Source organism: Sus scrofa, chromosome 17, assembly GCF_000003025.6.
Source record: "Sus scrofa isolate TJ Tabasco breed Duroc chromosome 17, Sscrofa11.1, whole genome shotgun sequence".
Classification (NCBI taxonomy): Eukaryota; Metazoa; Chordata; class Mammalia; order Artiodactyla; family Suidae; genus Sus; species Sus scrofa.
Genome location: NC_010459.5, coordinates 14,413,229 through 14,426,452, shown reverse-complemented (window position 1 = coordinate 14,426,452; position 13,224 = coordinate 14,413,229). Strand labels below are relative to the sequence as shown.

The 13,224-nt window shown below is 40.8% G+C and overlaps 1 protein-coding gene across 3 annotated transcripts in view; it reads left to right on the top strand.

Moving 5' to 3' along the window:
- GPCPD1 (glycerophosphocholine phosphodiesterase 1) overlaps positions 1-5,797 on the top strand; it is a 55,568-nt gene extending 49,771 nt beyond the window's left edge. For 2 of the 3 annotated variants that reach the window (XR_002340071.1, XM_021078049.1), the window contains one exon: positions 2,402-5,797. Coding sequence is in view for 2 of the 3 variants with exons in the window: in XM_021078049.1 (XP_020933708.1) it covers positions 2,402-2,591 (190 nt within the window). In the remaining variant the exon portion in view is untranslated. The remainder of the gene's footprint in view (positions 1-2,401) is intronic. The other variant, XM_021078050.1, reaches the window with a different exon arrangement.

Genomic DNA, 13,224 nt, shown 5'->3' with positions numbered 1-13,224 from the left:
CTGCCTTTGGGTCAACCATTTGAAGTACCGCAGGAGTATGGTCATCTGCAGTGGGCTGTTCGGTGCTCTCATGGGAGCCTTCTACTAGTCTAAGGAGTAGGAACCTGTCAGTAGAAACCGAATCATCACATAGTTACTGGTTCGGGGCATTCTATCCATAGGTTACAAGGATGGTAGAATGAATGGCAGGGGTCCTCTTGGAGTGATAGCTCTTAGCATGCCTTCCATTCAGTGCATGCTGTTCTGCTACAGATTACTTGACTTCTTTGGGCTTAGCGCCCATCCTGAGTGACATTTTTTTGTGTGTCAGAGCTCCTTTTTTGTGGATTCAAAATCTCCTTTAAAACTGTCATCTTCAGTATCCTCTTGAGAAAGGAAAATGGGAAGTAAATGTTTTTGAATTCTTGCATGTCTGGAAGTGTTGTGGCCTGGCGTAAAATTCCATGTTAGAAATCATATTCCTTTAGAATTTTCTATTCCTTTAGAAGATAGAGCTTTTCTCTATCTTCATTGTGCTTTCGAAGAGTGGGACACCATGTTGATTCCTGCTCCCCACATGTTATTTCTTTGATTCTTCTCTGGAAATTTGGAGTGTCCAATCTTCTGAACTTTCATATAGATGGATCTTGTGGGTCTGGATTCACTCATTGTGCCAGTAGCCCTTTTAGTCTGTTGGTACATGTCCTTGAAGCTGTGGGAAATTGATGATTGGGCGTTCCTGTCCTAGTTAACGAATCCAACTAGGAACCATGAGGTTGCAGGTTCGTTCCCTGGCCTGGCTCAGTGGGTCAAGGATCTGGCATTGCTGTGGTGTAGGTTGCAGGTGCGGCTCAGATATGGGGTTGCTGTGGCTGTGGTTAGGGCAGCAGCTGTAGCTTGGACTTGACCCCTAGCCTGGGAACATCCAATGTGCCACGAATGTGGCTCCAAAAAAATTTTTTTTTTCTTTTGCTGTCTTGCATGTTAGAAGCTCTCCTCAGATGTATGCGAATCCTTGGCTGCCTCTCGTGATAAGGTGTCTAAAAGCTTGTTGGAATCACTGAATGTGTGAATGGGGCTTAGGGAATTTCACCATAGGATGATCCAGATGGACTTGTCATAGATCTGTCAGTAGATTAAAAACTTTGTTTTCTGTCTGGTCAGATTCGTCTTACATATATTCTACCTAGGGGATCTAGATCTGGCTGTCTGGTGTCTGGGAGTCAAGTGAGGGAGGCGAGATGGAGGAAGAAGGCACATCTCTGTATTTGTTATATTTGTACCATCTCTCATTTCCCTAATGCTGGTGGCCATTTTATAAAATGCCCACACTCTCCTCCATGCCAGGTGATTTCCTATTTAATTCTAGAAATAAACTTCAAAAAGCTTGGGAGGTGGTGCGCCACAGTAGGGAGTAAAGGAAGGGGACCACTTGCTGCTCAGGCCTTCACCCCATCCTCCCTGTTTGACACCCCCCCTTCGTTTTCTCCCAGTTCTAGAGGAATTCAGGGCTGCTTTTTAACTCACCCTTTTAGTTTTTTCAACTGCTGGCTTGTTGTTTGGACTTTCTGCTAACTAAAACACATTATTAGTACTTATCCATCTGTTTTCTAGCTTCCAGAATTTGTTGCTGTGTCTTTTTGGTTTTTCTCATTCAGTGAATTTTTTAATCCCTTTGTTTTATTTTCTTAACAGGATATAAGGAGTGAATTTAGATGCTTCTGTTCAGTGTGATAGCTTGATCCTTAGGTCACTTTTCTTTCTCTTAGGTTATTTTTAATTGCCAGGAGGTGTCTGTCTCTCTATACACACATACACATACACACAATACATACTTTTCCAGTATGGCTTATCGCAGAATTTTGAGTTTGGTTCCCTGTGCTATATGGTAGGAGCCTGTTTATTTATCCTATATATAATAATTTGCCTCTGCTTATCCCAAACCATCACACAGGGGTTTTTCTGGGCTTTCAACTCTAGGTACATCTGCTAGTACTACATGGCTTTAGGGTGATTCTCTCACCCTTTTTCTCTTAATCTTTGAAGTCAGAGCTGGGTATGTATCCTGGCCGTACCTTTTAACTTCCCAGCTGTCAAATAAGGCATTGCTGGAGAGAAGATACTTGAAGAATCAGTAGTATGTTCCAGATTTCATTTTCTGATTTCATTTATAATCGGCTCTTTTGCTTTAGGGGTACAAAAGGCAGTACTTCTATTCTGGATTATTGGAAGACTGAGAGAAGAGGAATATTTTTAACTAGAACTGATGCTTATCTCTTAAAGAAAAAATTAAATTAAAGGACTCTGTAGTATAGATGTTCCAGGCATTCTGTAAACGGTTTCTCTTAAGAAAAGTTGTCAGACAGGTCTTAAAGTAAACTACAAAATTATACTATTTTGTTTTCTGTTTGTCTTATTATAGGATATATGATTGGATGCCTGAACAGCCAAATATATTCCAAGTGGAGCAGTTAGAACGCCTGAAGCAAGAACTGCCAGAGCTTAAGAGCTGTTTGTGCCCCACTGTTAGTCGCTTTGTTCCCTCGTCCTTGTGTGGGGAGCCTGACATCCATGTGGATGCCAACAGCATTGACAATGTGGACAGTGCTTAGTATTTGCTGGGCAGGGACCATTTAGGGCATGCACCGCTGTTCTGGGTATTCACTTTTCATCACTGAGCATTGTTTATGCCTTTTAAGTTTTCAGTCCAATGAAGCAATAATGAAGTATTTTACTATTTCACTACAACTCTTGCTAGAATTTCAAGTATGCTATTTGAACCACTTGGCCAGGTATAATTACCAGTTAGTCTCTCTACATTGAGAAAATGTATTGGTAAATATTTTAAACTCAATATGTAAGTGTATAATGTTAAACAAATGTTTGTTAAAAATGTAGCACCTTGAAATTAACTATAAAAGTATCTCATATTTCTACTTATTACAGATTTTCATTTGATCAGGTCTGAAATATTTAGCACTTGAGGAACACGACTATGCATAATTATACCTGACCATAGGAAAAATAAGTACCTCAAATGCATGCATTTGCACTGGTGATTCCAACTGCACAGATCTTTGTGCCATCTGTATATATATGTATTTTTTACATGGATTGACATGCACACCTATACCATTTTCATTCAGTGTGAACCTTGAGGCTGCTGCCGTTCTCCCACTTAAACAAACCAATGCCTGTGTGAACAGCCTCGAGGTGATCCTCAAAAACTTGTTTTATAAATCTTTCAAAAGTTGTTTTGCATAAATATTAAGATTTCAAAATGCTGCAGGGTAATTTAATGTATAAACTAACTAGAACAAGTGTGGATTGAATACTTAGTACAATAGATCATAATGTATAAATTCTATTCAATGCATGCTGTAGGTTCCAAGCATGGGATTGTATACGTTTACTATAAGTCCTTGCATCTGTGGTGCTAGGTGAGTGTGAGAAGGTGTCAAGGACTGAAAAATATTTTGTTGCCTAAAAAAAAAGAAAAGAAAGGAAAAAGAAAAAAAGCCTGTTTTTAGGCATTTTAAATATGCTTAATTGTCTCTCACTACCTATTACACACTGTTGCTTTGTGGTTTGTTTCGTGTGTGTATGTGTTGTACAGTAGTTAAATATCAATGCAGAAAAATAAATGTCCTGAATTCTCATATTGGTATTTTTTATTGGTTAATGTATATCATGCATGTAATTTATTTAGAAATGTAGCATATTCTACTAAATGTATATGCATGTTTGGATTATACACAATTTTCTTTCATAAGAAGCAGATTGTTTTGGCATAACTGTAACTTAAGAGTGAATGTTAAATAAAATAGATTTATTTTCTTCATTATAAGATGAAATTTCAAGAAGGTGTTACTTTTGTATAATTGGTTCTATTATTATTGTTGTTATTATTATGAGAAATTGGAATTTAGTGTTAACCCTGAAGGGATAGCTTATTTGCATCTACTTTTTACTGTGTGTTCCTCCCTAGGCAGCTTATTCATGTATTGACATATTTTGGTAATAGCTGAGAACCTAAAACTGGGATTATATGTTGTATTTTTTTATTTTTTTAAACCAGGCAGTGCAGTTTGGTTCAGATCTTAATTGTGTGAAGATAGGCTTTAAAATCTTAGGGTATTGTGTTTGTAACACTGATATTTAGTGGAATATACTTTAGGAGAGTCTGCTACAGGGGTTTTGTATGCTTTTTTCATGTCGAAAGAGATTTTCCAACACTTGGTGTGGAAATTCACTTGGTGAGAAATAGGCACTTCTAGAAAACTCCTGAAAAACAATTACTTTTCTTGATCTGCAGACCTGTGTACAGTACAGGTGCCATTACGTTATGGCAACTTGATTAGCCCTGTGTGTGCATTTCTAGCCCTATTCATTTGTTCCTCCCCTACGCCTTTCCATTTCCAGCTCCATTTTGTAGACTCGAAGTTCACGAAGGGAAAGAATGAGGAGGAAAGAAGTGACGTGAGCGTCAGTTTCCTAAACAGTATAGTTGGCTGAGAAGAGCAGCCCCTGCTTATGACAAGGACAGAAGCTCACTGCTCAACTTTCTTTCCCGTCTCTTCCTGACTATAAACACCAGGGTGAATAGATGATTAACAGTAAGCAGTGGCTTCCATATCACTAGCTCTTGTCCTATACACTCTGCTCCAACCAGACTGCCCTGTGCTGGGCCCCGGCCCTGCCACATTCCTTCACTGCTGCTTTCTGTAGCCAAGTGCCCTCTGCCTGGAAGCCTCCCTGACACTTCTCCCTGCCAGATGCACTTCTTCAAGGCCATTCATTGACCTCCATCTGCTGCACCCTTGCCAAAACTTTAAGAAGGGATGAATCCATTTTTTTTTTTTAAACTCCACAGCCACATGTTCATTCCTTGACCATGCTTTGCATTTTAGTACTTTCTAGGTAGGCATTATTGATAATTTGTCTCAGCAGGCTGCAGGCTCTTCAAGGGCAGGGACCTTGTCGTAAAATTTTTTCTTTCCACAGTGCATGGAACATAGTAGAAAATAAATGTTGGCATTATTGGGATAATGTAATTTGTATCAAATGAGATTTCGATTGTTTACTAAGTATGTAAACTTTGAATTGGTTTGCATTTTGGCATTTGGAACAATTTATTGATGTCAGTTTTAAATGTAGAGGTATAATGTTGTCTTATATTTTCTGGAAATTGAGTGAAATGTTTGATACAATGCTGCCATTGTTCTCTGGTATTTTCCACCCTCTGGAATTATGTACTGTAACCAACTGGATGTAAATGTGAGGAACACAGCTCATTCCTATGTCTGTGGTGCCTGAGGGCCACCACAGGCACCCGTTTACCTCACTCATCACTCCTTGTGACACTTGTCTTCTTCCTGCCTAGCCCACCGCTTAGGCTACCTCAGCACCGCTCCCTTGTCTTCCTTCTGCGTTCAGCTCAGGTGCCACCTCCTCCAAAAACCTTCCTCAGCTTTTGACCAGAACCATGATGCTAACCAGTGCAGACAGCCTCTAAATCTAACTAGTTTGCGGCTGGGGAAGTAAAAAACCCAGACAAGTTAACTGACTTACCAGGTTGGGACTAGATCTGGGCCCTGTGTTCTTAAACAACGCTGCCTTCTGAATTCTCATGGCATTTGTTAGCATATGCTTTCTTGTAGTCCCACCTTTCTTGTGCCTGTTATATTTCCCTAACAAGATTGTAAGCCCCTTAAGGGCAAGGACTTCTCTGCATTTCTAGCACTACCATAGTGTTCTAGACTTAGTTATGAACTAGATAAATAAATGGTGGTGGCTACAATCGCCGTTTCCTAACTCAGATTGTTTCACGGTATACATGTGTTTTTGTCTCGTGTGCTTGGCTGTGCTATCTGGCGTGTGTGTGTGTGCGCGTGTGTGTGTGTGCTTGCATGTGTGTTGTTTATTCATGGATTTCCACCCCAGTTGCTTAGAGACTGAGTTGGGCTACCACACTCAATTTTCTATTCAATTCTGAATGAGAACAGTCATGGGAGTAAGTGGCAAATGTGGTAGTTCCCCCCTCCCATGCCTTGTCCCTTCCTGGGGCAGTACATCTAAATCCTGCAGCCAGTGGCCTGGATGTGAAGCAGGTACTACCTTGAATAGGACTTGTGTGATCTGTGGACTGCTGTTTTCCTGAGGGACCATGGTCTGTGCCTTGACTCTGTTTACAGCCTGACTGCATTTCCCATTATTACTGGTTTCAAAGTCAGGGTTGACAGCAGAGTCTTCTTAATTTAGATTTGGATACAACTGATTTATTCCTTTGTGTTTCCGATTGGGATTGGGTATTTTTAGGGTGGAAAGCAAAGTATGCATATTAGAAATATCTCATTTGGTGTTGCTGAGTGAAAAGTAATTCAAATATCTTTCAGTGAGTTTTTATAGTTTGAGAAATGGGAAATGTTTAAAAAGTAAGAGCGTATGATTAAGATCTTGTGCGTATGTGCTGGGGGTAAGGAGGAGGGCTCACGGATTGGAACAAAGGCTTCATTGAGACCCAAGCCCTCACAGAGTCACAGGTCAGTGGCCATGAAGCCAGTCTGGGGCATGATGTTTATAAACTCAGGCCAGAGTAGTAGTGCATTCAGAGAGGACGAAGGAGCCATCCCAACAATAGGAAGGATTTTGGAAAGTCAGGGCTTTGCATCCTTGCAGGAGATAAAGTCAATTGATGATTTTCAAGGAAAATGAAATGTGTTTTCAAATGAAAGTAATATTAGTATAGGAATAATAAAAGTACAGAGATTAATTTGCCTAATCCTCTTCTCAATTGATCCAAACGTACCTCTACCTATTTCCTCAGATAGAAAATAAATGCAGATGGATTGAGGGAAACATACTTGAAAAGCCAAACTAACTTCACAGGCAGGAAACTAAGAGCCTAGTTAAAGTTGCAGCATCCCATGATTTCAGAGGTCTCTCTCTGCAGCGCAGCCCTCTCCTCTAGTCTCCAGATACACACATCCAGCTGTCGGTTTGCATCTCCACTTGGAGCTCTCATGGGCATCTCACAGGTTCTTACTCCCTTTTTTCACCAAACTTGCTCCCATCCCACTTACAGTGTTCAGTATCTCAATAGGTAGTTCCAGGAGGCTTCCATGATTTTCCTCTTCCTGAAACCTTGTGATTAGCATTAATTTTTCACATTTTTTTAACCATCTGTTCTTTTTAGAAAATAAACACTTTTTTTTAGTTTCTTTAATAACACTATCACCTTTTCAAGCCAGAAATGTCCCCTTGAGATTTTGAGCAGTGTTATATGGATTTTCTAGATTGTGTGAAGGATTAACTAATTTTTTGGCTGCATCTGGGCCAGGGATTGAACCTGCACCACAGCAGTGAACCAAGCCGCTCTTAGGGACAACACCAGATTCTTAACCTGCTGCACCACAAGAGAACTCCAGAATTAACATTTTAAAAATATGACATCTGGGGAGTTCCTCTTGTGGCTCAGTGGGTTACAAACCTGACTAGTATCTGTGAGGATGTGGGTTCGATCCCTGGCCTAGCTCAGTGGTTAAGGATCTGGTGTTTCCGTGAGCTGTGGTGTAGGTCGCAGATGCAGCTCTGATCCTGTGTTGCTGTGACTGCAGTGTAGGCCAGCAGCTGCAGCTCTAATTCAACCCCTAGCCTGGGAATTTCCCCATTTGCCTCAGGTGAGGCCCTAAATAAATAAAAAAATATAAAAAAAAAAAACCTGTTTAGAATACAGTATGTGTCTTCATTTATTCAGAATTTTTATGTCCTGTAAAATAAGTTTTTTTCATTTTAAAAACTGTGGATTGGATTTTGAAAAGTTCTTATTACATTTCCTTAAATATAGCTCTTTTTTTTTTTTTTTTTTTTTTTTTTTAGGTCTTTTTAAGGCCACACCTGCAGCATATGGAGATTCCCAGGCTAAGGGTCTTATTGGAGCTACAGCTGATGGCCTACGCCACAGACACAGCCATGCCAGATCCTTAACCCACTGAGCAAGGCCAGGGATTGAACCCGAAACCTCATGGTTCCTAGTCAGTTCATTTCCAATGCGCCATGACAGGAGCTCCTTAAATATGTTCTTCACTAATAATAAGCAGTTAGGAGTTCCTGTCATGGCTCATGGTTAACGAATCCACCTAGGAACCATGAGGTTGCAGGTTCGATCCCTGGCCTCAGTCAGTGGGTTAAGGATCCAGCATTGCCGTGAACTGTAGTGTAGGTCGTAGATGCGGCTTAGATCCAGAGTTGCTGTGGCTATGGCATACGTAGGCCAGCGGCTACAGCTCCAATTAGACCCCTAGCCTGGGAACCTCCATATGCCACGTGTGTGGCCCCAGAAAAGAAAAAATAATAATAATAATAATAAGCAGTTAGTTTTTGTTTATCTTACCTAGCTACTTTGCTCAATTCAATTTGTCAAAATAGTCTGGTATTAAGTCTCTGGGATTTTCTAAATAGTTGATCATTTTATCTGCAAATGCATCTTTCTAATTTAATCTTGTTTCATTAGCTAATGACAATTATAGACATCCTTGTTTTTTTCCCTATCATAGGAGGTAAGTATGATGGCTACTGAGTTTCTAGTAGGTGACATTTATCTAGTTAAAAATATTTCCTTTTCTTAGTTTGCTAAAGGATTTCTTTCTCTCCTTTGCCCCCAAAGGGATAGGTTTTGAATTTATCCAATGAATTTTTGAAGATTTAGAATATAATTCTAGTTTTTTTTTTTTCTTTTTTAGGGCCACACCCACAGCATATGGAGATTCCCAGGAGTATCTATAGATGGATAAGATAGATATCTTCATATATACCTTCTCTTCTTGAGTTGAATATACCTCAATATTATATACAATACTAGTTCTGTTAAAAATGGAGTAATAGAACTGACCTTAGTGAAATATTGTTTTAATGGAAGTGGAATAAGAGCTTTACTTTTAAAAAAAGAAAAATATATATATACTCCTAAAGGCTGATTTTTTTGTTGTTGTTTTTTTTTGTTTTTGTTTTTTGTTTTTTAGGGCCACACCCATGACATACAGAGGTTCCCAGGCAAACGGTTGAATCAGAGCTGCAGCTGCCGGCCTACCCCACAGCCACAGCAACTTGAGATCCAAGCCTTGTCTGCTACCTACACCGAAGCTCATGGCAATGCCAGATCCTTAACCCACTGAGCAAGGCAAGGGATCAAACCTGAGTCCTTGTGGTCACTAGTTGGGTTCATTACCACTGAGCCATAGTAGGACCTCCTGATGTTTCTTTTGTTTGTTTGTTTGTTTGTTTTTGCCATTTCTAGGGCCACTCCTATGGCATATGGAGGTTCCCAGGCTAGGGGTCGAATCGGAGCTATAGCCATTGGCCTATACCACAGCCACAGCAACTCGGGATCTGAGCCGCGTCTGCAACCTATACCACAGCTCATGGCAACGCCAGATCCTTAACCCACTGAGCAAGGCCAGGGATCGAACCCACAACCTCCTGGTTCCTAGTCGGATTCATTAACCACTGAGCCATGATGGGAACTCCAGGACCTCCTGATATGTTTATAATAATGGAAGAACACTATATAGAAAGTATAATTCTTATTTTTTAGTTTCTGGGTAATCTGATTGAATGGGATTTCCTTGTATTCATTAATCCATAACCAAAATAAAATATTTGTTGAGGACTTGGGTAGGAGAATGAAGTAACTTCTGTCTTCAACGTGCTCATTATTTAGTTGAATTAGGGTTTTCACCACTGCACAGTGGTAATGAGGCTGCTGCCACTGCAATGTCAGTGGAGACTCCATGGAGCCTAGACTTCATCCCCATCCTGCGGTGACAGTGGTGTCAGAGCAGATCTAGGGTGAAGCCTGAACTCCCAGGCCATCTATCCTCAGGTGTCAACAAGAACTTTCTTCGCAAACCTGGCAGTAACGAGACAGTGCAGTGGCAGAGGAGGACTGTTAACAGACAAGATTTAAATAAAATCTAGAGGCATTCCCATCGTGCCTCAGCACAAACGAATCTGACTAGTACTCATGAGGAGGCAGGTTCAATCCCTGGCCTCGCTCAGTGGGTTAAGGATGTGTAGCTTGGATCCCACATTGCTGTGGCTATGGCATCGGACAGTGGCTAGAGCTCCGATTCAACCCCTAGCCTGGTAACCTCCATATGCTGTGGGTGCGGTCCTAAAAAGACAAAAAAAAAATAATAATAATAATTTAAAATAAATAAATAGGAGTTCCCATTGTGGCTCAGTGGTTAACGAATCCGACTAGGAACCATGAGATTGCCAGTTTGATCCCTGGCCTCACTCAGTGGGTAAAGGATCCAGCGTTGCCGTGAGCTGTGGGTGGGTCTCAGTGGAGGCTCAAATCCCCATTGCTATGGCTCTGGTGTAGGCTGGCAGCTACAGCTCTGATTAGGTTTCCCTAGCCTGGGAACCTCCATATGCTTTGGGTGCGGCCCTAGAAAAGACAAAAATAAATAAATAAAAAATAAATACATAAATAAAATCTAGAGTCTTTTTTTTACTTTTTTTTTTTTGTCTTTTGTCTTTTGTCTTTTTAGGGCCACACCCCTGGCATATGGAGATTCCCAGGCTAGGGGTCAAATTGGAGCTACACCTGCTGGCCTATGCCACAGCCATAGCAGCTTGGGATCCGAGCTGCGCCTGCGACCTACACCACACCTCACAGCAATGCCAGATCCTTAATCCACTGAGCAAGGCCAGAGATTGAACCTGTGTCCTCGTGGATACTAGTCGGGTTCATTAACCACTGAGCCATGATGGGAATTCCAAAATCTAGTCTTATAATAGCAAAAATATCCAGGTTTCAATCAATAACACTTTGTCATGCCAAGAACCAGGGAGATCTCAAACCATGTAAGAAAAGGCAGTCAACACAGATGACATAGATGTTACAATTATCTGATAAGGATTTTATTGGTTGGGGGGGGGGTCTTTTGGCCACAGCCATGGCATGTGGAAATTCTAGGGCCAGGGATCAAACCTGAGCTACGGCTGCAACCCAAGCCACAGCAGTGACAACACTGGGTCCTTAACTGGCTGTGCCACAAGGGAACTCTTCTGACAAAGATTTTAAAGCAGCCATCAAAAAATGTTTATAAATATACTTGAATCAAATGAAAAGTAGTCTCAGCAAAGAAATAGAACTACATAAAAAGTTTAGAATGCAAATAAATTCTAAAAGTTAATGAAGAGGGGAGTTCTCGTTTGGCACAGTGGAAACGAATCCCACTAGCAACCATGAGGATGTGAGTTCGATCCCTGGCCTTACTCAGTGGGTTGGGGACCTGTCAAATTGCCATAAGCTGTGGTGTAGGCCACAGACTCCACTCCGATCCGGCATTGCTGTGGCTGTGGGCCACAGCTGTAGCTCTGATAGTCAACCCCCAGCCTGGGAACTTCCCTATGCCATGGGTGCGACCCTAAAAAAAAACAAAAAAAGGCTGTAAATTTCCCAAATTTGAGGGGTGGGGGTGAGGTGGAGAACAAACTCAGCTCCTTAAACAAACAAAAAAAACCCAACTAAATCCACAAGACACACTGCAGTCCAATTTCTGAAAATAAAAACTCTTGAGAACAGCTAGAGAGAAATGGCCCATTTTACCTACAGTGAAAACAATTCAGTTCGGCACATTTCTCTTCAAAAACCATGGAGGCTTAAAGGACATTACAGTTTTCAGGTGCTGAAAGAAAAGTACTGGAGTGCCTGTGTGGCACAGTGGAAATGAATCTGACTGATATCCACGAGGATGCGGGTTCGATCCCTGGCCTTGTTCAGTGGGTTGGGAATCTGGCACTGCCATGAGTTGTAGTGTAGTTTGCAGATGCGGCTCAGATCCCAAATTGCTGTGGCTATGGTGTAGACTGACAGCTGTGGCTCTGATTGAGCCCCTGGCCTGGGAACTTCCATGTACCATGAGTGCAGCCCTAAAAAGCAAAAAGAAAAGTACTGCCAACCCAGAAGTCTATATCCAGCAGAAGTAATGTTCTCCAGAAATGCGGGGGAAATCAAGATATCAGATAAAAAGAAAACTAAGAGAAGTTATTGCCAGTAGACCTACCCTAAAGGACAGCTAAAGTGGAGGTCTCTAAACAGAAAATAGTAATGTGAATTGTTGTTTCACCAGCAAGGAAAAAAAAAAGTTGGTAATAGTAAAAATACAGGCAAATGCAATAGAATTTCCTTCTCCTATAAGTCTTCTGAAATCATTTTTGATGCTTGAAGCAAAAAATTACAACACTGTGGTTCTCAGTGTATGTAGGGGAAGTATTTGGGACAATTTTAAGTAGTTGCGGGAAAAGTTGATGAAGGGATATGTTTCTGTACTCAAATTGGTAAAATCATGGTGCCAGTAGACTTTGATAAGTTATATATATATATAAGGTAATAAGTTGAGTAACCACTCAAAAAGCTATACAAGGAAATACATGCAAAACACTACAGACAAAAATGCAATTGTATGGAGTTCTCACCGTGGGTCAGTGGTAACAAATCCGACTAGTAGCCATGGGGATGTGGGTTGGATCCCTGGCCTTGCTCAGTGGGTTAAGGATCCGGCGTTGCTGTGTGAGCTGTGGTGTAAGTTGCAGACGCGGCTCAAATCTGTCAATCTGGCATGTCTGGCTGTGGCATAGGCCAGCAGCTGTTGCTCCGATTCAACCCCTAGCCTGGGAAGCTGCATGTGCTGCAGGTGCAGCCCTAAAAAGTCCAAAAGAAAAAAAAAAAAAAAAACCAAAACTGGTAGACCTGAAAGAAGAAATAGACATAGAATTATAGTTGGAGACTACACTATCCTCCCCCAAATTGATAGAACAACTAAACAGAAAAGAGCAAGCATATGAAGAACTCAACAACACTATCAACCAAGAAGATCTAGCTGACATTTCAAAATGTGTGGGATACAACTAAAGCAGGGTTAAGAAGGAAATTCATAGCTCCTAAATGCATTTGTTAGAGAAGAGGAAAAGTCTCAAATCAATAACCTAAAGTCCCATCTCAAGAAACTAGAAAGAGGAGATCAAAACAAAACTTAAGTAAGCAGAAAGAAGGACACGATAAAGATAAGAATATAAATGAGTATATTTCAAAACAGGAAAATAATAGAGAAAAATCAATGAAATAAAAAAGCTTTTATCAGCAATAACACTGACAGATCTTTAGCAAGACTGACAAAAAAAGACAAATTATTAATATCAGGAATAAATTAAGTCCTGTAGACAGACATCAAAAGG